This window comes from Malaclemys terrapin, chromosome 6, assembly GCF_027887155.1.
Source record: "Malaclemys terrapin pileata isolate rMalTer1 chromosome 6, rMalTer1.hap1, whole genome shotgun sequence".
NCBI classification, from domain to species: domain Eukaryota; kingdom Metazoa; phylum Chordata; order Testudines; family Emydidae; genus Malaclemys; species Malaclemys terrapin.
The window spans coordinates 87,076,141-87,102,113 of NC_071510.1; the positions used below are offsets into that span (position 1 = coordinate 87,076,141).

At 46.1% G+C, this 25,973-nt stretch overlaps 1 protein-coding gene across 1 annotated transcript in view; it reads right to left on the reverse strand.

Moving 5' to 3' along the window:
• Positions 1 to 1,332: 1,332 nt before the first annotated feature.
• The window catches only part of ANKRD31 (ankyrin repeat domain 31), a 120,427-nt gene continuing 95,786 nt past the window's right edge, over positions 1,333 to 25,973 (reverse strand). Inside the window, 5 exon segments of the mRNA XM_054031607.1 lie at positions 1,333 to 1,484; positions 17,322 to 17,478; positions 17,480 to 17,567; positions 19,458 to 19,558; positions 24,566 to 24,706. Of these exon segments, the coding sequence (XP_053887582.1) occupies positions 1,333 to 1,484; positions 17,322 to 17,478; positions 17,480 to 17,567; positions 19,458 to 19,558; positions 24,566 to 24,706 (639 nt within the window).

Sequence of the window (25,973 nt, forward strand, 5' to 3'; positions counted from 1 at the left end):
ACCATTTACTTTAAACTGATTTTGCTTTCTATTCTTCTAGTGTAGCAGCTAAGAAAAACGGTTTCTCTCTTTTCTGTGTGGAAATTGACCTTTATTAAATACCTACCACTCAAAAGCCTTTAACTTTTTGGCTTCATGACAGTTTGTATTTTGTCAATCTTTAAGGCCTTATCAATCAATGACTACTAATGTATGACAGGGCACGGTATTAACACACTTCCCATTAGAAGCATCCTTCCCCTGTATCAAGTTCATGCCCTGATAGTCTCCTTTTGCCTAAGGCAGTATTCAACTCTCCTTCAAGACAATAATTCACACCCCAATAACCATTACAGGCTGCCATGTTTTGGCATGAGTCTCTCAGTCTGTCTCATTCTCTGGAATTAACAGTATTGGGTGTTACCTTTGCATCTTTTCTATTTCTTGTAATCCAGGGAGTGAAAGAGCAAGAATGCAATTTGAATGCATATCACTCTCATGATAATAGTCAAATGTTGTATAAATGGGGAAGACTCAGATGTTTTAAAATTAAAACAAATACAAATCCTCAGGAGGCTGGGGCAAATTTGGAAGCTGCTGTTAGATAAAAAAAAAATATTATTTTACTAGTAAATGACCTTGTTGCACTTTCTGCCATGCACTAGTGCTTCCACTGTCATTTCAGATTGGACACATGTGGTAATCAGAGAAACCCCACATCTGAGAACTTCAAATGGATAAAATTTTGCTTTTACCCACCCTGCTCCCATCCCCTTCCCCCACCTTCTAGAAATGTTAATACATTTCTAGGTCATGTAAAGCAAAGCAAAGCAATTGGCTATTTTAAAAGTTGCTTATCTTAATTTTTGCTTAACAAAATGGCTTATATTGGTACATGGACCTTTGCAGTCATTTAGGGTGGCATGTGATCAAGCAGACTGCCTCTAAAGTTAGTTGCAAATTGACTGTCAGTGCTGCTTTTATCTGGACAAGTGAGGAAATATTCAGCCCTTGTATAAGCAGGTATAATGCCACTGAAGTCAATGGAGTTGCACCCACTTATGCTAGGAATGAGTGTGACTTATAAAAGGACTTTGTTCACCTCTACACTTCCTTGTCTCAATAGTAAAACAAAACATGAGTTCAGCATTGACAATTATCTTCAGCTGCTGCAAATTAAGTTTCTTGTATTAAATCCAGATACCGGGTAATATTTTAGTATATCTGATTTACATTCATACTACCAGGCTAAAGAAGCTATTTAAATGCTAGTAACAAGGCAATTTAATTCTAAAAAGTCAGTTTTACTCTTAACTGGCGATGAAGAAAAACTGTTATAAATCAGAAGAGTTCTTAAAATCCAAAATTCTCACATTCCACATAGAACTTCCAATGCTGATCCATTATATGACATGGCAGAAGTTCCTCATTATTTATTAATACTATCTCATTTAACTGAAGAAAGCTTCTGGAGTTTTTTACAGAGTCAGACTGGAGGGACGATTCTGTTGGGAGAAAAAGCAAATGATTAAAAACACTACATTAAAATAAGGTCCAATTATTCCTGCTATTATTTATATAGGATCATAGGTGTGAATGACTCTTTACAGACATATAAACTGCGACAGATCCCCTGCCCTGGGATCTTACAATCTTAGGCCCCGATCTGCAATTTATAATGAAGGCACATTGCTGCACCCATTGACTTCAATGGGGCTGTGCATGGAGGCAGTAGTGCACCTGTACACAGTAAATTGCAGGATCAGGCCTAAGGCTCCAATACTTGTCACCTGAGTATGTGCAGGATTGGAACCTTCTTTAAAATGCATAAAGTAAAGGAGACTGGGGAACTGAGGGTAGAATTTGGCCCTATGAGGTTTAGTTTGCGTTATTAAAAACAGTATCAATGTCACATTATAAAAATTCAACCATGAAAGATGAAGCAAGGCAGCAGCTCAGCAGCAGTATGGAATTTGCTGTTCAAATCCAATAGTCAGTGAATGGAGGTCTCTGGAAAGCTGTATTTTTTTATTTACTCTTTTATTTATCCTTTCTTTGTTAAATACATTTGCCCGCAATATCACAGCTGCATGTCAGAATATTTTTGACAGGGCTTCTGGACACAACTATCACTGAAGGAGTAGGTCTGACAATAACAGCGCAGCTGGAAGTATTGAAAAGGGGCTGCACTCAAGCATAGCAGCTGCTAACCGTGGCCGAGTTGTTACAGCTAGCAGTTGCTCTTAGGAGGAGGAAGAGGGCTGGCATGAGAATAAGAATAAAAGTGGCACCAGAATGAAAAGCTCAGTGTTCAGTCCCTATTCAAATGTCCAGGGCTCTCTGGCCTTGTCTTAACAGACAAAAAGGATGTGTGCTGGACTCTTCTTAGCTCAATATCTTAACATGATTAAAAAGCCCCATTAAGATGCACACTGACACAGGGCCGCCCAGAGTATTCAGGGGGCCTGGGGCAAAGCAATTTCAGGGGCCCTTCCATAAAAAAAAGTTGCAATACTATAGAATACTATATTCTCGTGGGGGCCTGGGGCAAATTGCCCCACTTGCCCCCCCGGCAGCCCTGCACTGACATATCTGAAGGCATGTTAGCTGGCCATGTTGTAGCCTAGCCTCCCCCTTAGGCAACCACATGGCTTCAGATGTGTTAGCCTGCATCTTAATGGGGCTTTTGAATTGTGTTAAGCTAACTTGATTGAGCTAACACAAATGAAACACACCCTTTTTGTCCTTCAAGACATGACTTCTGCCAAAAAACAACCCCACCCCATCCCCCTCTGAAAAAAATAATGAAAGAAGGATCTTGCATGGTGTGAAAAATGGCAAAGTTCATTTTGACTGCAATGGGACCAGGATTTCACTCAGTCTCTTAAAGATAATTCTTCAATACTAGGGAGACAAGGTGGGTGAGGTTATATCATTTACTGGACCAATTTCTGTTGGTGTGAGAGACAGGCTGTTGAGTTTACATAGAGCTCTTCTTCAAAGCTCGAAAGCTTATCTCTCACACCAATAGAAGTTGGTCCAATAAAAGATATTACCTTGTCTTTCTAATATCCTGGGACCAACATGGCTATAACAGCACTGAATACAATTCTTCATAGAATCTCAGAGTTAGAAGGAACCTCAGGAGGTCATCTAGTCCAACCCCCTGCTCAAAGCAGGACCAATCCCCAGACAGATTTTTGCCCCCGATCCCTAAATGGCGCCCTTAAAGACTGAACTCACAATGCGGGGTTTAGCAAGCAAATGCTCAAACAACTGAGCTATCCCTCCCCTCCCAAAAAGGAGTTTTTCTACCCCTGATGGGACTTGAACCCACACTCTTTGACTTAGAAAGCAATTGCCTTATCCATTAGACTACTGGGGCTCTCATCCTGAGATGAAGGGTGGGGGGAAGTAACCACCAATAAACAGTGCTTTCAGAAAAGAAGAATTCGAGGGACCAGTCGGCGACAAACAGCCCAGACACAAAACCAACCTCACAGTCTTTCTACACAACATGTTCATTTCAGAACACAAGACACAGAAGAACAAAAAGTACTAAAGATCTACAATCTGATGTCCAGCATACATTCATATACCCTGGACCCCAGGCAAGCAAAGGCTGACAGCATCAAATAAGTTGTTTGTGTATCTCTGAAGAGGTTATTACAATGCTGTTCACACAAAGACCTTTACCAACCAATCTGTGAAACAGTAGGCAGTAGCACCAGAGGGAGCCACTTACCTTCCTGACTATAGATAATGTGTTAGAAAAATAACTGATAGAAATAGTGGTATTGGGTGAAAGTCACAAAGTAGTTTGAAAGAGATCACATTCAGACAGCTGTTAACCCCAGAGATAATTTTTTTATATATATAGGAACGTAAAATCTGCAAAACAATCTGGAGCTAAGGGCTATCATTTTTATAGAAACATAGGACTGGAAGGGATCTCCTGGGTCACTCTGTACAGTTCCCTGCTATATAACAGGTAACCCCGTTCATAAATTTATCAAATTCTATTTTAAAACTAGTTAGATTGTTTGCCCACACTATTTCTGTTGGAAGAACCTCTTTCCTCTGATGGTTAGAAATCATCTTTTAATTTTCAGCCTAAAATTATTCATGGCCAGTTTGTATCCATTTGTTTTTGCGCCAATGTTTTCTTTTAGCTTAAATAGCACTTCACCCTCCCTAATGTTTATCACCCAGATGTATTTATAGAGAGCAATCATCTCCCCTCTCAGCCTTCATTTTACTAGATGAAACAAGCCAGCTCTTTTATTCTCCTCTCATAAAACAGCCTCCCCATTTCCCTGATCATCCTAGCAGCCCTTTTCTGCACCTGGTCCAGTTTGAATTCCTCTCTCTTGAACATGGGTGACCAGAATTGTACACAGTATTCCAGATGAAGTCTTACCTGTGCCTTGTACAATGGCATTAATACTTCCCTCTCTACTGGAAATATCTCACCTGATACATTCTAGGATCTCTTTTGCTTTTTTATGACCGCATTATGTTGGTGGCTTATAGTCATCCTCTGATTGACTAATACACCCAGGCCTTTCTCCTCCTGTATGTTTCTAGCAGATGGGCCCCCAGTTTATAGCAGAATTATCAATCCAGCAGTAGCATCTCCATAGTTAAAATTGTATGAAATTTCCCATTATAAGGCTGATTTTGACCCCTTCTTCTAATTTGTTGAAATATTACTAATTTCTCTATAAAATTTCCATATGTAGTTTCCATCCAGAAAAAAACTTCTTCTCAAAGTTTGTAACTAATTAGACAAGGCATTTTTGAGATACAAGATTAATATCTCCACATTTGTTTTATTCATTAATTACCAACATTAATTACCAGTACACATAGCTATTTTAAAAAAAGTTTGGGGCTAATATTTTGAATGTAGCTGCTTGGAAAAATTAGAGTTCTGAGAACTCTATGAGGTTTTTGTAAGTGTTATAAAGTTCTTCAGAAGTTTTACAGAGCTTATAAGATCATAGTGTATGGATTGGAGTCAGTAACCTCTCTAAAGCAAATAGCTCTGGTTCAAGGAACTCTGAAGCTCTGGAGACCTTCTAAGCATTAGGAACTAAAGAGCTCTTAATGAAGGAACTGAGAATCTTAGGTAGACATGGTCTGCAGCCTAATTTTTAGGCCTTTTAGAGTGTCAGAGAAAGCATCCTTTCTGAGCCCTTTATCTAAGAATCTTCCCCAAAAAGCCGGGTTCTCTGCTTTAAATTGTCTAGTAGTTTCATGCGGCTCTACGTTCTCTAAAGGATAATTCTTCACATACAATTGACAAAATATCTCAGGCTATGTACTGAATCACAGTTTTCCTTTACCCTTACTAGCTCACAGAAGTTACTTTTCCTACTCAGATAATTTATCTTTCACCTTCTCTGCAAACCAGAATGCATTTTGAGGGTTCGTAGGCTATCAGGGTGATTGCCACTAAAAAAAAACATTACTGAGTGCTTTAGCAAGATTGTAGGATGGTGTACCCAAACTTTTTAGCATGTCCCAAGGTGGGAAGGTTTACTTTGGGGGGGAAAACATCTGAATCTCTGCTGGTGGCCTGATAAGAAGTTCTTGGCCTGCTGGTTTCTGAAGCCATACTTGTAGGTCTGAAATCATGTGAGGAGGCTTTAGTCTTGCCTAACAAGCTTTGATTTACTGGTTTGTAGAACCATACCTTTAGGCCAGAGACTGGATAAGGAGATAAATTTGTCAGACAGGTTCCCCTGACTCTTCCTCTGGGCAAACAGCTGTCTCCACACTAGCTATGAAGAGTTCAGCACCGTATTCCCTTTGCTCCTCAGTTTTTGATTTATTTTAATTAATTTTTGAAGGATTTCTCTCCCTGGTAGCTGCTTGCTGTGACTGTCTCACAAGAGCATGTATGTCATGCAAGGAGGGACCAGCCGTTGGTACATAAAAACAACAACAAAACCCACTGCTGATGAACTGGTAGCTGCTTTTGTGTTTGGTGGCATAAAAAAACGGGAACCTATCCATTCAGAGATTATATTCTGGCCCTTGGCGAGTTTTTCTTTTAAAAGAAAAAACTAAGGATATTTTTAGAGAAAATTTCAAGATAGACCTAAAGTTATAAATCAATAATTTGCAACAGCATTATTAAAATGTTACAGTTATAAAGTCAAATGTGTGAAAATCAGAAAATGTGCATTTAAGGTTAAAACATAAATGTTTGGAAATGAGGAAATAGCTACTGTAGAAACTGAGTACAGTGTTCTAGCCCCTTTTAGAAAAGCATTTCTAAAATCAAACCTTCTAAAAGTATAAAGATAGATTTAAGTGGCCCTATTGAAAGAATTTTCTTCAGCACTTAATGACGTTGAGTGCTTCGTGGTCAAACTCACACTACAGTCCCACACTATCGGATACAGATTTTGTAAATTAAATGCCACCATTCTCCCTTTAATAAATCCAACTTGAGCTGAGTGGATGATTGAGCTGAGTCACTACTCTCTTTAGTCTCATTGCAATCATTTTAGAAATTAATTTACAGTCAACAATTAGCAAAAAAAAAAAAAAAAAAAAAAGTAAGCCTGTAATACACACATTCCAAACTAGTGCTCCTCAATTCTGAGATTCATGTCAGGGTATGGCTACACTTGCAGATGTACAGCGCTGTGAGTTAAACCTGCCTTCATACAGCTGAGTAGGGAAAGTGCTGCAGTCTGTCCACACTGACTGCGCACTGTCATGGCCACATTTGCGGCACTTGCAGCATTGGGAGTGGTACAGTATGGGCAGCTATCCCACAGATCACCTCTTCCCATTCTGGTGCCGTGGGTTGTGGGAAGAGGGCGGGGGGTGCGGGGCATGCTGGGTCCTGTCCCAACGCCCCATGATGCATCGCTTTGCATCCCAGCAATCCCTGTGTTTCCGTCTACATTTGGCACCATCTTTCAACAGTTTCTGTGCAGCGCGATCTGTGTTCCGTTTTGGTCTGCGGGAAATGGAGCCTGAACTGCTGAGGAATATGCTGACGAGTCTCGCCAGCACGTCACGTTTGGCAGTCGAGCTATTCCTTAAGATCCAAAGTGACAGAGAGGAGTCCAACGATGATAGCAAATCACATAATGCGTATGACACGCTTGTGGCATTCACGGACATGCTCAGCACCATGGAACGCCGCTTTTGGGCTCGGGAAACAAGCACGGAGTGGTGGGATTACATCGTCATGCAAGTCTGGGACGACAAGCAATGGCTGCAGAACTTTCGGATGAGAAAAGCCACTTTCATGGGACTGTGTGCGGAGCTTGCCCCCACCCTGCGATGCAAGGATATGAGATTGAGAGCTGCCCTGCCGGAGGACAAGCGGGTGGCTATTGCAATCTGGAAGCTGGCAACTCCAGACAGCTACTGATCAGTCGCGAACCAGTTTGGAGTGGGAAAGTCGACTGTTGGAATCGTGTTGATGCAAGTTTGCAGGGCCATTAATCACATCCTGCTCAGAAGAACTGTGACTCCGGGTAACGTGCAGGACATTGTGGATGGCTTTGCACAAATGGGTTTCCCTAACTGTGGAGGGGCGATAGATGGGATGCATATTCCTATTCTGGCACCACCCCACCTAGCATCCGAGTACGTTAATCGGAAGGGGTATTTCTCTATGGTTCTCCAGGCGCTTGTGGATCACCATGGGCATTTCGTTGACAGGCTGGCCCAGAAAGGCATGATGCATGCATCTTTCGGAACACTGGCCTGTTTAGGAAGCTGCAGGCCGGGACTTTTTTCCCAGAGCGGAAGATCACAGTAGGGGAAGTCGAAATGCCCATTGTGATCCTTGGAGACCCCCCTTACCCGTTAATGCCGTGGCTCATGAAACCCTACACAGGGAGCCTTGACAGCAGCAAGGAACGGTTCAACTACAGGCTGAGCCGATGCTGAATGACTGTGGAGTGTGCTTTTGGCCGTTTAAAGGGCCGCTGGTGATCTCTGTATGGGAAGCTGGACTTGGCCGAAAACAGCATCCCCGCGGTTATATCCGCGTGCTGTACCCTCCATAATATTTGTGAAGGGAAGGGTGAAAGATTCAGTCAGGCATGGACCTCCGATGTTCAACACCTGGAGGCTGAATTTGCACAGCCAGAGAGCAGGGCTATTAGAGGGGCCCAGCACGGGGCTGCAAGGATTAGGGATGCCTTGAGGGAGCAATTTGAGGCTGAAAACCAGCAGTGATATCTGGTGCCCTCCACGGGAGTGAAGTGCAGTGATTACAATGTTAGCAGGAATCTGTGTTTACTAAGCTGATTTGCAGTGCCCATTTCTTTCCTGGGCTAAGGTAACTTTTACTTTATGCAATAATAAAGAATCTTTTCAAAGCCAAAAAATCCATTTATTGAAAAGAAAATTCATTTATTGAAAGAAACACAACTGTTTGGGAATCCGAAAGGGCAAGGGGGTGGGGTGGGGAACGGTACAATCACAGATCTGCATATGTCCTGTCTGGAGTGCTATGCAATGAGTGCTGCACTTCAGGATGGCTATACTGCCTGGTGATGGGGGTTGAGTGCAGAGGGTAAGGGTCGTAGTTCTCAGGGCTGGTTGGTGAAGAAACAGGTGTTGGAGGCAGCTGGTGGCGGTAAGAACCCGGATGTTGGGGAAAGTGGGTTGGAGGTGACATGGGGGCACAAGGGAAAGAGTTTTGGGACAAGGGCTGCGGAGGGGTGGGGAGGGAGATAGGCACGGTAGTGCTCCGCCTGCATGGCTACGAGCGCCTGGATACAGACCGCTTGGTGCTCCATGATGCTTATCAGCTGCTCCGTGCTTTGGTTCCGGTGCGCTGCGTTTTCCTTGCAGATCCTGCGTTCGCTCTCCCTCCACTCCTGAGCTTTTTGATTCTCTGATTGATTGATGCATCACTTCGTGCAGCATGTCTTCTTTGCTTTTTCGCGGTCTCTTCCGGAGTTTTTGCGGTCTCTCAGCCGGTGATAACATGGACTGCTGAGATCTCAAAGTTGCGTCTGTAAAGGCAAAATGCAACACTTAACAGAGGAAGCACTGTTTATACCAGACAGAGTAATGATTCCCCCGCACTTAAGGAGGGCACACACAGTCTACACAATAGCATAATTTTCCCATCCCAACGAGAGCGCACATAACCCACGGGAGCCCAAAAATGGTGAGTAAGGGGGACTGATTGTTTCAGGGCTGTCCTGTCCTCTGGGTTTCGGTGCCTTGGGGAGAGCCAACAGCTGCAGGGGGCACCTACCCTGAACACTGTCCCAACATTTTCCACAGGAGTTCATCCTGGACGATATCTCGCTGCTGAGGGTGACCTGGGAAGCAAGGGAGGGTCTTCTACTGCAATGCTGCTTCCGCCCTGGCCCATATGCAGTTTGCCCGTGTGCAGCAATGGTCCCCAGGCCCCTCACGGCACAGTGGCGTGGACACATTAGCCTGACTGGGACAAGGATCACGGTGGCTCTCCCAAGAAACCTGTGCAAGCGCATTGCCCACGTTCTGGATGAGACTTTCGAAGAGATTACCGAGGCCGATTACCCTGATGTGATAGACCACATCAATGCGCTATTCCGCATCTAGGCATGCATGCAGCCCTAACCCTCCTCTCCCGAAAAATTTCCTTCCCGAAAATAAAAGCCGCTTACCGGGAACCTGCTCTTCTGTTTGTCCTCCACCAAGTACCGGCCGCTGCGACTGGCTACCTTCCTCCTGGCTCGAGAAGAGCTCCTGGCTGCATGCCCTCACTCCCGCTTTCCTCCTCCTCCTCTACCCGCTCCAAAGTGTCCATGGTGGAGCTCGGAGTGGAGGTGGGGTCACCCCCAAGTATCGCATCCAGCTCTTTGTAGAATCAGCAGGTTGTGGGGTGAGAGGGGGGCACCCGAGTGGCCGTTTGCCTTGCGGGCTTTGCGGTAGGCAGTCCAGAGCTCCTTCACTTTAATCCTGCACTGAAGTGCGTCCCGGTCATGGCCCCTTTCCATCATGGCCCTTGATATCTGCCTGAAGGTATCATAATGCCTACGGCTGGAGCGCAGCTGGGACTGGACAGCTTCCTCCCCCCACACAATGATGAGGTCCAGCAACTTGCCATTGCTCCATGCTGGGGCTCGCTTGGCGCGTGGCGGCATGGTCCCCACCTGGAAAGATTCGCTGATAGCACTCCACACCTGGCTGAGCAAATAGGAAGGGGATTTTTAAAATTCCCGGGGAATATAAAGGGCGGGTCTGATGGTTGGTCACCTGAGGCCAGGGCAGTAGAGTTTGAACTGATGACCAGAGTGGCTAGAACAGGCATTGTGGGATACTGCCAAATACTTTTGGAGGCCAATCAGAGCGCACTGGGCGGCCACACTGGCGCCGCAGTGGCAGCGCAATACTCTTTATTCTTCTCCGGGAGATGGAGTACAAGCAGCACTGTAGCTGTGGCGATACAGCGCTATATGTTCCTTGCCAGTGTGGACGGGGAGTGAGGTACAGCGCTGTGGATGGCTTTATCTGTAACTCGCAAGTGTAGCCAAGGCCTCAGACATATTTTCACAGTGGTTCATAGCCCTCCCCACCTTTTTTTTTTGGTTGGCCCTAGGGTGACCAGAAGTCCCGATTTTATAGGGACAGTCCCCAATTTTTCGGTCTTTTTCTTATATAGGCTCCTATTACCCCCTACCCCCTGTCCTGATTTTTCACATTTGCTGTCTGGTCACCTAGTTGGCCCCCCAGGATGAATTAATGGCCAAATATTTAACCACCATCTCCCCAGTTTTCTGTCTGTGTTCTCTCTCCCTTCACCCTTCCTTTCTGTTTACTTCTTTGCTTAGGCTACATCTACACTACAGGGGGGGTTCGATTTAAGATACGCAAGTTCAGCTATGCGAATAGCGTAGCTGAATTCGACGTATCGTAGCCGACTTACCCCGCTGTAGGGACGGTGGCAAAATCAACCTCTGCGGCTTCCCGTCGACGGCGCTTACTCCCACCTCCGCTGGTGGAGTAAGAGCGTCGATTCGGGGATCGATTGTCGCGTCCCAACGGGACGCGATAAATCAATCCCCGAGAGGTCGATTTCTACCCGCCGATTCAGGCGGGTAGTGTAAACCCAGCCTCACTCTTACTTTTTTCAGTGACCTGCAGGAGGGTGTGGCCCAACCTCTATAGTTGACTGGAGTGTCTTACTCAGCAAGACAGGAATGGAGGGAAGCCTTCTCTGGCAGGGGGATTTGTTCTCAGTGGTATCCCAGCACATCTAGTGACAGTCTTAAGGGGGTTTCTGTGAACGAACCCGTCACACCTTGTTCTAGAGGAAGGACACAGCAGGCCTCCTTAATGTCTAGCTGTCTGTCTTCTAAGAGGTCCAGGCCTGCAGAGATTGTTTCCCAATTGCCTTGTGACTCTTCCCAAGAATCCACTGTACTAAGTACTTTTCCAAAATCTCGTGATCTACCAGACGAAACCAGGTTACATATGTTGGATGTTAACATAAAGTTATTAATTACTACTTTCATAGGACAAAGCCTTTAGGAATTCCAAAAAGTTTTGTGTATCATTTTGGAGGGGGAGGAGGGGAAAAGAAACATCAAGGTATTTCAGTCCAGATTAAACTCCAGACATGTTATGCATAGCTAGTGTTGTACCAGAAAGACTTAAACCATTGATCAATGGTTCTCTCTCTCATTTATAAGACACTGATCACCAGAGTCTCTACATGTCAAAGGATAAGAGCCTCTGCAGCTTGTCTGTCACATGCCCTTAACTGACATTTGTACAGTGACAACTTGGAATTCAATTCATACTTTTGCAAAACATTATTTGATTGATGAGGCCAAATAGGACACCTGATTTGAGAAAGTAGTACTTCATGCCCTATTTAAACAGTAGTACTCCTCTCCATTCCTGTCACTGTTTGCTGGTCTCCTAACACAGTGGTTCTCAAACTTTTGTACTGGTGACCCCTTTCACTTAGCAAGCCTGAGTGTGACCCCCCTTAATAAATTAAAAACACTTTTTAATACATTTAACACCATTATAAATGCTGGAGGCATAGAGGGGTTTGAGGTGGAGGCTGACAGCTCGTGACCCTCCATGTAATAACCTCGTGACCCCCTGAAGGGTCCCGACCCCCAGTTTGAGAACCCCTGCCCTAAAGTGAGGACCTGCAAAAGCAATGTCATGAAGGAGAAAGAAAGTTTATTTACTAGTAACTGTTCCTTTCTGAATATATTGCATCAGCAGATCCAGTCTACTTTGGAAATATAAAATAAGTGTCTGAAGGTAGAGAGCAGCTAACAGATACTTAGGGGGCTGGAATGTATGTCCTCCGTTACATAATATTGGATTCAAGGGTTTACGTGTGTGCACCTTACCAATTCACTACTTTGAAAGGTTTCCTTGACTCAGAGGGCAGGGAATATAGTGTGGATCTTCAAAGGCTATACTTTTGGAGAACAATTACTAGTAAATCTTTCTTTCTGTCTCTACATGTCTGAAAATTGTGGATCATTAATGATGGATAGCTATATCCTATGGACACTCCCTAAGTGATTGTTAATTTGACAGAAATGCTGTATAAAGTCCTTCATTCGAAATCTTCACCAACACCACAATCATATGCAATAATTGTTGAACTTTGTTTTCTGCCTTTTCCTGTCTCCATTGGATACATAAATGAAGCCACTAACAGCTTCTCTATGTTAAACGATACTTCCTGAATTACCCATTGTCCCTCAGGATCTTTGGACTGATTATGTATTCTGATATTTAAATTATTATTTAGCAATATGATCACTCCTATTTTTGAACTTCAAAATCTATGTTGATAATCCAGCAACATTACAATGACCTAATGGGCAAAAAACAGGATCCACTGAGATCTGAAACCCAATATCTTCCTTAAGTATAGATGTCATCTGATCTTAAAAAGATTTAAGAAATGGAGGCATGATAACCATAAACGTATATGCCAAACAAGGAATTCATACACCCGGCTACATAAAGAACTATATTGTAGATTGACAACAATAAAATAGATATATTTAAATTTGATAATAAAAATATATAATGCCCAATTACATGTTCTTAGTGCACACAGATATTTTTGTGCAGCTGTCCAGATGGCCTTCCAGTCCCTCAGATCTAAATCCAGATCATTCCATTCAAATATCAAATTATTTAATCCTCCATCACCTAATGTATCCCCTAGTATTTTTTATAAAAAGGCAATACGCTGTCTTTTGAAGGATTCACAGTAGAGTATTTGTTCAGTATCACCAGTTTCCAACCATATGTTAAAATTGTTATTAAACATTTTATTTTGGATTATAATTTTATTCCTGATTCTCCAGTCTATACACATGTGTGTAAAACACGTAGTATACACACATATTGGAATGTAATAAAACAATCATACGAAGGTAAAACATAGTTCTCTAAAATATTCAATTTAAACTAGTGTGGATTTTATTAAGGAAGGTAGTGGATTAGAAACAAGATTTAAGGGGTGGTCTGGGGTAAATGTATAAAAACAAAAAACTGTTTAATTTTAAAGTTCTTGCAGCTTTAAGGGCAGATTGATGAGTAGACTGGAAGGAATAGGGAAGAGATGGGCTATAAATTAAATTAAAGTGCAAGATAAATCTACTGTTTGAAAGGAAAGCCAACAGCTCATAGTCATGCAATAAGATCTAGAGGAGCTGTGACTAAGACTCTGTCCCAGATTTGTAAAGAGACATTCATCAATAAAAATAAAAATGTCTTGTGCACAGATAGCGCAGGCAACTGCTAATGAAATTTGTAAAATGGTCATTAGGTCATCCCCACACACTTTCATTTGACATTACCAAATGGTTCTGTCTTATTCTTTCTTTGCCAGAAAGTGCTCCAAGTAAAACAGTAGGTAAAGCCACTTCCTCTTGAGGTGCATCTTAACCATATTCACTGTCAGTTATTGTTCTTGCTAAGTACAACAGGAAAAGAGGGATGTACACAAAGGAAGCTTACTTACAGTATTGCTGTTTGTCTTAGTCTTCTCTTCTCTCAGCCAAAATCAAGCCAGGTTTTGATTTGCTGGGAATATTGTCTGCATGTCCCCACTGATGAAAGTGAGACAGGGGGAACCAGCTGGTGTGAAAGGTGTCAGTTGGTGGAGTCCCTCAGGAATCACAGAACCGTAGGATTGTAAGGGACCTTGAAAGGTCATCTAGTCCAGTCCTCTGCACTCATGGCAGGACTAAGTATTATCTAGACCAGGGGCGGGCAAACTTTTTGGCCTGAGGGCCACATTGGGTTTCGGAAATTGTATGGAGGGCCGGTTAGGGGAGGGGGTCGTGGCCCAGCCCCCACTCCCTATCTGCCCCCTCCCCAGGACTCCTGCCCCATCCAACCTCCCCTGTTCCCTGACAGTCCCCCCCAGAACCCCTGCCCCATCCACGCCCCTGCTCCCTGTCCCCTGACCGCCCCTGGAATCCCTGCCCCTTACTGCCCCCCGCCGGCTCATCCAACCCCCCCCCATTCCTGACTGCCACCCGCAGGACCACTGCACCATCCAACCATCCCTTCTCCCTGTCCCGACTGCCCCCCGGGAACCACTGCCCCATCCAACCACCCCTTCTCCCTGTCCCCTGACTGCTTCCGGAACCCCTGTCCCTGATTGCCCCCTACTGCTCCATCCAACCCCTCCTCTCATTCCTGACCCCTGCCCCCATTCAATCCATTCTCCGCCCTCTGACTGCCCCGACCCCTATCCACCCCCTCGTCCCCTGACCAGCCCCCTGAACTCCCCTGCCCTGTATCCCCAACCCTCCTGCTCCCTGCCTCCTTACCGCACTGCCTGGAGCACCGGTGGCTGGAGCCAGCCACACCATCGCGCAGCACAGAGCACCAGGTCAGGCCGGGCTTTGCAGCTGCACTGCCCCAGAAGCTCGCAGCCCCGCCACCCAGAGCATTGCGCCAGCGGCAGAGTGAGTTGAGGCTGCGGGGGAGGAGGAACAGCAGGGAAGGGGCTGGGGTAGCCTCCTGGAACAGGACCTCAGGGGCCGGGCAGGAGGGAGCCGCGGACCGGATGTGGCCCCACGGGCCATATTTTGCCCACCTCTACTCTAGACCATCCCTGACAGGTGTTTGTCTAACCTGCTCTTAAAAACCTCCAACGATGGAGGTTCCACAACCTCCCTAGGCAATTTATTCCACTGCTTAACCACCCTGACAGTTAGGAAGTTTTTTCTAATGTCCAACCTAAACTGCCCTTGCTGCAAATTAAGCCCATTGCTTCTTGTCCTATCCTCAGAAGCTAAGGAGAACAATTTTTCTCCCTCCTCCTTGTAACAACCTTTTATGTACTTGAAAACTGTTATCATATCCCCTCTCAGTCTGTCTTCTCCAGACAAACAAACTTGGCATAGTGCATCTTCACCCAGACATGCTATAGCTGCACTTATGTAGCACTGTAATGTAGACTTCCCTATAATCCCACTATTTGAGGTATTATGTTGCTTGGATAGTTTCTTACTGGAGAAGAGGATAGTAAGGAGGCATTTATATACTGGCTCTGATTTAGTTTTTTGCTTCCTTGCTTCTTGGCTGGTGTAGTGGAAGACAGTTACCTTTTCCGTAACTGGTGTTCTTTGAGATGTGTTGCTCATGTCCATTCCATATTAGGTGTTTGTGCTCACCACATGCACTAGTGCCGGAAGTTTTTCCCTCAGCAGTATCCATACGGAACCAGCTCTGGTGCCCTCTGGAGTGGCGCCCACACAGCCTGGCACAAGTGGCACTGCTGGCTCCCCCCACCTTCAGTTCCTTCTTGCCAGAAACTCCAACAGTGGGGAAGGAGGGTGGATTGTGGAATGGACATGAGCAACACATCTCGAAGAACACCAGTTACGGAAAAGGTAACTGTCTTTTCTTCTTCCAGTGCTTGTTCATGTCCATTCCATATTAGGTGACTGCAAAGGAGTACCCCTGGAGGTGGGTAGGAGTTCACAGATGTGAAGACTGCATCACAGCTTTGCTGAACCCAGCGTCGTCTCTGGCCTGCTGAGTGATGGCATAATGAGTGGTAAACGTGTGAACAGAGGATCACATTGTGGCTTTATAGATGTCCTGGATAGGGATGTGTGCCAGGAAGCCTGCCGAAGACACCTGATCTCTTGTTGAGTGGGCTCTGACAATTGGCGGCGGCAGAACCCCCACCAAGTCGTAACAGGTCCTTATGCATGAGATAATCCAATTGGAAATCCTCTGCAAGGACATCAGATGACCCTATCCGCTGTAGCGATGAAGAGTTGAGTCGATTTTCAGAAAGGCTTGGTACAGTCTAAGTAGAAAGCCAAGACCCGCCGGATGTCCAGGGTGTAAAGACGCCACTCCTCACTGGTCTTGTGCGGTTTGGGACAGAACACCGGCAGGAAAATGTCCTGGTTAATATGGAAGATGAAGACCACCTTTAGCAAGAAGGCCGGCTGGGGCACAACTGAATCTTATCTTTGTAGAAGACCATATACGGAAGTTCTGAGGTCAAGGCTTTAATTTCAGAGACCCGTCTTGCTGACATCACCGCCACCAGGAATGCGACCTTCCATGACAGGTGGAGAACTACTACTAAGCGTAACTAAGAAAACTACTAACGATGTATAACTATTTTACAGGATTTCAAAGTTAGCAAGAACAGAGAAGGAATCAATGCTAGCCAAAGCAGCAGATGTTCCAGCACCGTCACTGGCGGCAAGAAGGAACTGAGGGTGGGAGGAGCCGGCAGCCACTCCAAAGGGCGCCAGAGACAGTCCTCTATGGATACTGCTGAGGGAAAAACTTCTGGCACCAGTGCATGTCGCGAGCATACACACCTAATATGGAATGTACATGAGCAAGCACTCAAAGAAGAATAAATAATACAGTAATACTTCTCTCAATTATTACTACAACCAACAAAATTATTAACATAAGTAATCTTCTCTAAAATCCTTCTTGCAAGCCACTTTTTAATTGATTTTAAAACTTTAATTTCCTTATATTTCCATATATTTTTTGAGAAACTAAATAACTTCTCTCAATAAAGATAGACAACAGTGATCAGGGATTTGAAAGGTAATGGCACCATCTGATGCACAGTAGTGGTTTCAGCAGCTACAGATAGCAAGCTATGGAATAGTGGAGGCAAATTTGTTTCTTTGGGTCTCGCCCCAGGATGACAAAAGTGAAAGTGTTCTCTGAGGTTTCGAGCCAGTGGTTCTCAAACTACGACAGGCAAGAGTGGTGGACAGAGCTCATCAGATAAAAATGCTATTGGACAGCTGATGAGCCAATTCCCTTCTTCCCTCTTTTTCTTCTACCTCATCAGTTTTCCTTCTCCTTTCCACAAGGCTTCCTAGCCAGTGCTAAATAAAAAGTCTTACTTCTTAATTCTCTGGACACAGGTGGTACTTCCACAGTTTCTACGTCAAGGGATGGCAGTATTCCTGTTTTCTCCATTTGTGGAAGTGGTGGAATTTTTTGCTGCATGCTGTCTGCTTCACAGACCCCCAGTGTGCTGAAAGGTGGGGGTAGTACCATGACTGAGGTGGCACCATGTGTGACTGCCTGGGTCCAATGTTACAAAATTAATCCTTGGTAGCAAAAAAGATTAAGACAATTTTTTTCTACAAACTGATACATTATTTAGTGCATGCAGGGCCTATGAAAGAATGATTCATCATGAGGACTGAGTGAAGATATTTGATTTAATTGGGTTCTCTTAGTGAGCTAAGTGGGTATAATTATGAGTATAGTGACTATAATTACAGAGATGAGATTAGAGAACTAAACAAATGTATTCAAACAAACTGAATGTATCCTGCTTTGGAGATGCATTTTAAAGTAGAAAATTATTTCCTTGTGGGTTGAAAACTCCAAACCCCCTACGCCATTGGGGTAGGGGGTTTGGAGTTGCAGGTCAGCAAAGTCTCAATCCTGCAATTTACAAAGTTACCAAACCCCTACACCCACACGGAGACCCACTGAAGTCATTATGGTTTACATTTAAACACAGGAACAAATCCTAAAATCCTCAATTTAGTGTGAGATCCTGTAACTTGTAGTGTATGGGCAGACCCTGTTCCCCTATACAGTCACGTTAACAGCAGCCGAGTCAATTGCAGGACTGGACATTAATTTTTACACAGTCTTTCTTTGGTAAAATTCCATTGGTCGCTATGTAAATTTTGTCAGAAAAAGAGACGAGTATAAGTTACATAAGGACTCCATGATTTGGGTAAAGGAAAACAGAAATACACCGTATTACATATAGTGGGGGAAATTCTGCTCTCACTTACATCCATGCAATCCACTGAAGTCAACAGTTTACCACATGGCTGAACTAACACTGAGATACAAATTTTGAACCTGATCCCCAGCTATGGCAAAGTCAAAGGTAATGTGTAAGGCCTTGTCTTCATTAGAAAAAAAGAGCGTGTTCCTAACTCCGTACAAATCCACTGGAAGAGGAGGAGGACTTGCCTTATAATCTTTAGCCCAGTGGTTATTGGTGGTAGAACCCTGTTCAAATCCCTTCTCATCAGGTAGAGGGGGGACAAACTGGTGATCTCCCACATCTTAAGTGAGCATCCTACTGAGCTAATGGTCATAATGGAGGTATTTCTCCTCCTCCTACAGCTTTTTTTGTGTGGAATTAGATGCCCTCTGAGCATATCTACTAGATCAGGCTCTGCATGCAATTTATGAGAAGGAGCGCCTATCTTCCCCTGGTTTGTAGATCGCTAGCAGAAGTAGGTATCTCCCTGCTGCCTGGACTTAGGCGCTTATCTCTGTGAGAGGGACAGAGCTTAGGATACACCCCTCTGATTGGCATCTCCCATTGACCACCTTATGCAGCTCCCTGCCTAGCATGCTGGCTTTTGTGGAATGAATTGTAAGGTGCATATCCCCCCACATTTAATGTCTGCTTAACTCAGGCTTTGTGGATCACAGTGCTGTTCCTGTGATTTTCTAGGTGCCTAAAAGTTAGGTGTGGCAATGTTTAATGTCGCCATGCCTAAGTCCCTTTGTGGATGTCTGAATTAATATACTTTGTGTTATTGTTTGTTCTTGTATAGTGTTAGAGAGAGAAACACTCAGGATAATAATTTGTCTTTTGAGCATTTCTAGGGGGTCTCCACTTAAGCAGTTTATTTCTTCTGTTTGAAAAGCATGGTTTGCATACTTAGCACAATAAACAATTACAATGATTAGTAAGACTTTTGTTTTTAAATAGTTTTATTTGGCACCCAAGGCATTCAAAATTACTCTTCCAGCACACTGCACTGTGTAAGGGGAGAAGGGAATATTTCTTTTACCATACAGATCAATTTTTGAAAGAATTTTTTCAAATCTAAGGTATGTAATGAGGGTAATTCCTGAACCAAATCAGTAAGGAGTGAGTGAACTGTGAAAGCGTGAGCACTCCAGAAACCATTTTCTGCTACTTCCAGCCAAAGTGGAAATTAGGTTTTAGTCTGTACATACCAGAAGGCTGTTTTTGTTGTGCTGGTAATTCTGGCTCATTGGGAATACCTGCTTCTTCAACAAGAATTTTTGACAGCTCTGTTCCAAGATATGTGACCTGTATATATACAAATCTATATAAGTTACTGGTTATTTTATTTATGTTGTGTTTTCTGTGGTAATAAGTCAAAAATATCAGATTTCTTTCAAAATTAGGTGTATGCAATTATAGGTCTAATTTGGTACATGCTGTTACTTACTGCAAGAACATATTTTGAATACACAATTTGTACAGATAATGCATGCAAAAATTAGGTATGTTACACGAAATGCAATTTTTGCATCTGCACTTGAAGATGTCTAACTTTGAACATTAGATCCATTGAGAGTCTACTAGCCAGGGGACATGAGTTCAAATCTCACATAAAATCATTTTGTGACTGGGAAAAGGTTGTATCTACTTTGCTTCTAAGGAGTTACTTGTTTCCTCAGGATCCAAGCACTTTTCTTTTGCTCTTCCTTAGCACTTCCTGGGCTTTAAAATGGCCACAGGAAAGATGCATTGGTGTGGGAAAGTTAAAGAGTCAATGCTGAGGGAGCATTGACTCTTTAACTTGATACAAAATGCACTAAATCTACCACAGACGCAAGTACAAATGGTAAACATGGCAACTGCTGAGAGAGAGTGTGTTTGTGTCTGGAGCTCCAGACAGAAGGGCTGCAGGAAGCAGGCCCTCACAGAGCGAAGGAGCCAAGAACCTGCCCAAAGCCTGGGAGGGACAAAGACACAGTCGCTTCCAATTGTCCCAGGGGGTGCTCAGCCCTAGGCCCCACCCCTACTCCAACCCTTCACACCTACCCTGCATGTTCCCACCCCCTCTCCGCCCTCACCCCACCTCTTTCGCCCACTCCCCTGAGCACGTCCCGTCCCCACTCCTCTCCCTTCCTCCCAGCGTCTCCTGCATGCCACAGAACAGCTGATCACGGCAGGTGGGAGGTGCTGGGAGGGGAAGGAGTTGATCAGCAGAGCCACCACGGGCAGGAGGTGCTGGGCAGGGGGGGAGCTTGGAGAACCCACGGAGTTGACCCTATGGACAGAGAGACCAACCGGGGACACCCCAAGATAGGGTCCAGGAGGAGCACTGTGACAGGGAGGAATTGCCCAAGAAGGATAAACCAGAGCTGGACCCAGTATCACTGCTGCCCAGAGCTGTCTGGAGCTGCTGGGGCTTGTGACTTTGCATTGGGAATAAGGAGGGAAGCTGTTAGCTAGTTAAGTGGGGAGGTTGTAACTCTGTGTGGCTTTGCAGAGAGTGAAAGAAGAGGGCACCGGAGGGGTTTGTTGGGGAAAGTTTACTGGCACCGAAGACAACCAGGAGCATAGGTGCCAACTCCGTGGGTGCTACGGGGCTGGAGCACCCACAGGAAAAAAATGGTGGGTGCTGAGGACCCACCGGCAGCCCCGATATCAGCACCTGCCCCTCCCCCCCAGTGCTTCCACCGATCAGTGCTGGGGGGGAAAAGGGAGGGGAGCGAGAGCGTAGTGCACTTAGGGGAGGGGGAAGAACTGGGTGGGGAAGGGGCAGGAAGGGGGGGCGGAGCAGAGGTGGGAAGCAGGGCAGGGTGGGGTATTGGGGGAAGGGGTGAAGTGGGGGCAGGGCCTGGGCTGAGCTGGGAGATTAGAAACTCAGCGTCTATGACCAGGAGCACCCAAGACTCACCACTGGACTGGAACTTTTCCCAGGACTCCTGAACTCTGTGTGTAGACACATTGCTGGTGTCTGCCCTTTCAGACTGTGGTACAGCTGGGCCTGTCAGGCAGTGATGAGCTGCCAAAATCTTAACAACCAGTTCCCTATAAAAAGTTCTGATTTAAGGGATGTGCCATTGTATGTATTTTTTGTACCAATAGGGTTACCATACATATGTATTTTCCCTGGAGGCGATTTAAGACCCCAAAAGCCTGACATGTCCGGGAAAATACGGATGTATGTTAACTCTACCTAAGTTCTTTTTTAAAAAGATGGGCCTGATCTAGAAATGAGCTCCGTTTCACATGTGTGGGTCCCAGCTGCTCCCTGCCCCCCCTCATTGAAGCAGGTGTTTAGGGTTACTGCCCTGGGAACTGCAGGGCACCAGTGGACGTGGGGCCGGCTGCAGACAGGGGCGTGGGGCAGGGCTAGCTGGAGGCAGGGGGTGCGGGGCTGGCTGCGGTCAAGGTAGTGGGGTGCGGCAGGGGCTGGCTGGCTTCAGGCGGGGGGTGGCAGCAGGGCTGGAGACAGAGGAGTGCGGGGCTGGCTGGCTGGCTGGCTTCGGGCAGGGCCGCAAGAGGGTGCGGCAGAGGTTGGCTGCAGACAGAGGAGTGCGGGGCTGGCTGGCTTCGGGCAGGGAGGTGCGGCAGGGGTTGGCAGGGCTGGAGACAGAGGAGTGCAGGGCTGGCTGGCTTCGGGCAGGGAGGTGCGGCAGGGGTTGGCAGGGCTGGAGACAGAGGAGTGCAGGGCTGGCTGGCTTCGGGCAGGGAGGTGCGGCAGGGGTTGGCAGGGCTGGAGACAGAGGAGTGCGGGGCTGGCTGGCTTCGGGCAGGGCCGCAAGGGGGTGCGGCAGGGGTTGGCTGCAGACAGAGGAGTGCGGGGCTGGCTGGCTTCGGACAGGGGGGTGCAGCAGGGATTGGCTGGAGACAGGGGTGCGGGGCTGGCTGCAGGCAGGGCAGGGCTGTGGGGCAGGGGCTGGCTGGCTTCGGGCGGGGGGGGCGGCAGGGGTTGGCTGGAGACAGGGCAGGGGTGCAGCAGGGGCTGGCTGCGGGCAGGGTGGCAGGTACGGGGAGAGCGGCTCGGAGGAGCCCAAGCAGCAGGACGCAGCCCAGGCCCAGCGGAACAGCCGGGGACCCACCAGGCAGCAGCAGGAGCCCCAGGGTCAGGGGTCTGAGGAGCAGCAGCAGGGTTCCATATTTAAAAAATAAAAAAAGAGGACACTCCACGGGCCCTAGCCCCGTCCCTTTCCCACCCCCAGCCCTGCCCCTTTCCCACCCCCGCCCCAACTCCGCCCTTTCCCTGCCCCTTCCCCAAAGTCCCTGCCCTAACTCCCACTCCTCCCTCCCAGCCACGCGAAAAGGGCTGCCCGAGCGCTACTGGCTTTACGGTTTGCCGGGCAGCCTCCAGACCCTGCGCCCCCAGCCGGCGCTTCCCCAGCGCAGCTGGAGCCCGGGAGGGGAAGCGCCCAGCCGGGGGTGCAGGGTCTGGAGGCTGCCCGGCAAACCATAAAGCCAGTAGCACTCGGGCTTTGGGCAGCCCCTATGCCTCCGGACCCTGCACCCCCGGCCAGGCACTTCTCCTCCCCAGCTCCAGCTGCTCTGCTCCTCCCCAGACTCAGACTTCGGCTCTATTTAAGAGCCAAGCTGCCCAAGCCAACGCTACCGGCTTTGGGCAGCCCCCTTGACTCCGGACCCCAGCTGCTGGCTGGGCACTTCTCCTCCCCGGCTCCAGCTGCTCTGCTCCGGCGGCGCAGGGTCCGGAGGCACAGGGGCTGCCCGAAGCTGGTAGCGCTGGCTCAGGCAGCTTGGCTCTTAAACAGAGCCGAAGTCTGAGTCCGGGGAGGAGCAGAGCAGCTGGAGCCGGGGAGGAGAAGTGCCCGGACGGCGGCTGGGGTCCGGAGGCACAGGGGCTGCCCGAAGCCAGAAGCGCGGGCTCGGGCAGCTTGGCTCTTAAACAGAGCTGAAGTCTGAGTCCGGGGAGGAGCAGAGCAGCCACGGGAGAGGAAGTGCCCGGCCGGTATTTTTCCCGGACATGTTTGGATTTTTGGCAATTCCCCCCAGACGGGGGTTTGAATGCCGAAAAACCAGACATGTCCAGGAAAAAACGGACGTATGGTAACCCTAAGCAGCAGCAACAGGGCCAAGCGGCAACTCACATGGCTCCCACAGCACAGCACCTCCTGGCGGCCGGAGGATAAATTACACGCTTCCCGGCCGGAGCCCATCAAAGCCACAGCGCCCTCCCTCAGAGAAGCTGGTTAACAAGTGGTTCTAAAACCGCTTCAAAATTTAACAACCGGTTCACGCGAACCGGCTCCAGCTCACCACTGCTGTCAGGCCTTGTGTTGAATGCAACCCTGTTTTACCACACCCCTTATATTTCCGTCTGTTTTTCTCCTCTCATCCCTCTACAAATAAATATTTCTCTTTCCTATATTCATTGTTCTCTTCTGGTGTGTGTGTGTTCACTCTGGTGGGTTTGGAACAGGTGCCCCTGGGGTGGAAGGGATTTTTCCTGCTGCATTCCTGCGCATGCCTTCTCTTGGCCAGAGCTGCCTGCACAGCAGACTCCATCTTGGCCATGAGAGCACTAAAGTTACATTTGTTACCACCCATTTAACTAAACTTTATCCTTATCCCTTTTAATAAAGGAGTTGGAGCTCACTATAGACATGTTCTAAGTCACCCTCCAGAAAAAACAGGAAGTAACAGACTTCACATATATAAGGTAAAAACATCTTCTTTGAGCCTCATTTATCTTAAAGAAATAAAGGCACAAGCCCAATTTAAAAAAAAATCTTAGCACCTTTAAAGAGATCAAATAGGCCTGAAATGTGAATGCACTGACAGCAGCCAAAGGCTAAACACTACAAAAATGCTTCAAAGTCCCCAGAGACCACTGGCTAGATGATGCTCAGAGCCTCATTTATGCAACTGGATACAACGTCCACATAGAAGCAGGCCACATGGTCAATAGCTTGGGTGTGCTGCTCAAGCAAGCAGCACTAGCCTCTCATTCACAGGGTTGCAGCTGTGCAGTGAATCTACTATCCCAGGGTGTTGAGAAAAATTGCAATGTCCATTTTGTAGTGAGTGGCATCTTGATGAAACAAAAATGCAACTTTTAAAAGGATGCAGGGGGTTAAAAGATAGACAAAGTTGTTCAAGTGTCCATATGAGCTGGGATAAATGCTGCAAAAGTGCTGGCAGATATTGGGGGACTTCTCAGATGTCTGGTGCTTTATGACTTAGAACTTTCACACTAGCCATCTGATCACAAAGCTAGTAGCATGTATCTAAAAGTGACATGGGTATCTTTCTACAAAAGAATACAATAGCTTTTAAGTGATTTTTTAGAAATAACAGTGAGCCTACCTTATTCCACACATACTTCCAGCTCACAGAAATGTCACTTCCTAATAGTGCCTTAACCCACTGAACTGGATTCCCATAAGTTCTATTGTCACTCGTTCTGATTTTACCATCTCCCAAAAGAGTGACTTTATGGCTGAAGTCCTAAAAATGAAAATAAAGGAAAAAAATGACAAGCAAATTGACAAATTAAAATTAATATCCTTTAAATTTAAGCAAAATTCTAAAAGTTCATATGAACTGAAAAGTTGCAGCTAGCTATTTTGCATCTTTTCTTTATTCTAGGGGTTTTATTCAGCAACTCATGCCATGATCATAAATAGAAATAAATAAATATTTCAGTTGTAAACTGAGATAAATTTCATTGTATGAGCAACTTTAAAAATACAAAAAGAACAGGAGTACTTGTGGCACCTTAGAGACTAACAAATTTATTAGAGCATAAGCTTTCGTGGGCTACAGCCCACTTCTTCGGATGCATATAGAGTGGAACATATATTGAGGAGATATATATACACACATACAGAGAGCATGAACAAGTGGGAATTGTCTTACCAACTCTGAGAGGCCAATTAAGTAAGAGAAAAAAACTTTTGAAGTGATAATCAAGCTAGCCCAGTATAGACAGTTTGATAAGAAGTGTGAGAATACTTATAAGGGGAGATAGATTCAATGTTTGTAATGGCTCAGCCGTTCCCAGTCCTTATTCAATCCTGAGTTGATTGTATCTAGTTTGCATATCAATTCCAGCTCAGCAGTCTCTCGTTGGAGTCTGTTTTTGAAGTTTTTCTGTTGTAAGATAGCCACCCGCAGATCTGTCATTGAATGGCCAGACAGGTTAAAGTGTTCTCCCACTGGTTTTTGAGTATTATGATTCCTGATGTCAGATTTGTGTCCATTAATTCTTTTGCGTAGAGACTGTCCGGTTCGGCCAATGTACATGGCAGAGGGGCATTGCTGGCACATGATGGCATATATCACATTGGTAGATGTGCAGGGAATGAGCCCCTGATGGTATGGCTGATGTGATTAGGTCCTATGATGATGTCACTTGACTAGATATGTGGACAGAGTTAGCATCGGGCTTTGTTACAAGGATAGGTTCCTGGGTCAATGTTTTTGTTCAGTGATGCGTGGTTGCTGGTGAGTATTTGCTTTAGGTTGGGGGGTTGTCTGTAAGCGAGGACAGGTCTGTCTCCCAAGATCTGTGAGAGTAAAGGATCATCTTTAAGGATAGGTTGTAGATCTCTGGAGAGGTTTTAGTTGCGGGCTGAAGGTGACAGCTAGTGGTGTTCTGTTATTTTCTTTGGTGGGCCTGTCTTGTAGGAGGTGACTTACTACAATACCCACCTGCTGAAGTGAAAAAACCGATTGACAGAGCCAGACGAGTACCCAGAAGTCAAAAACCAGT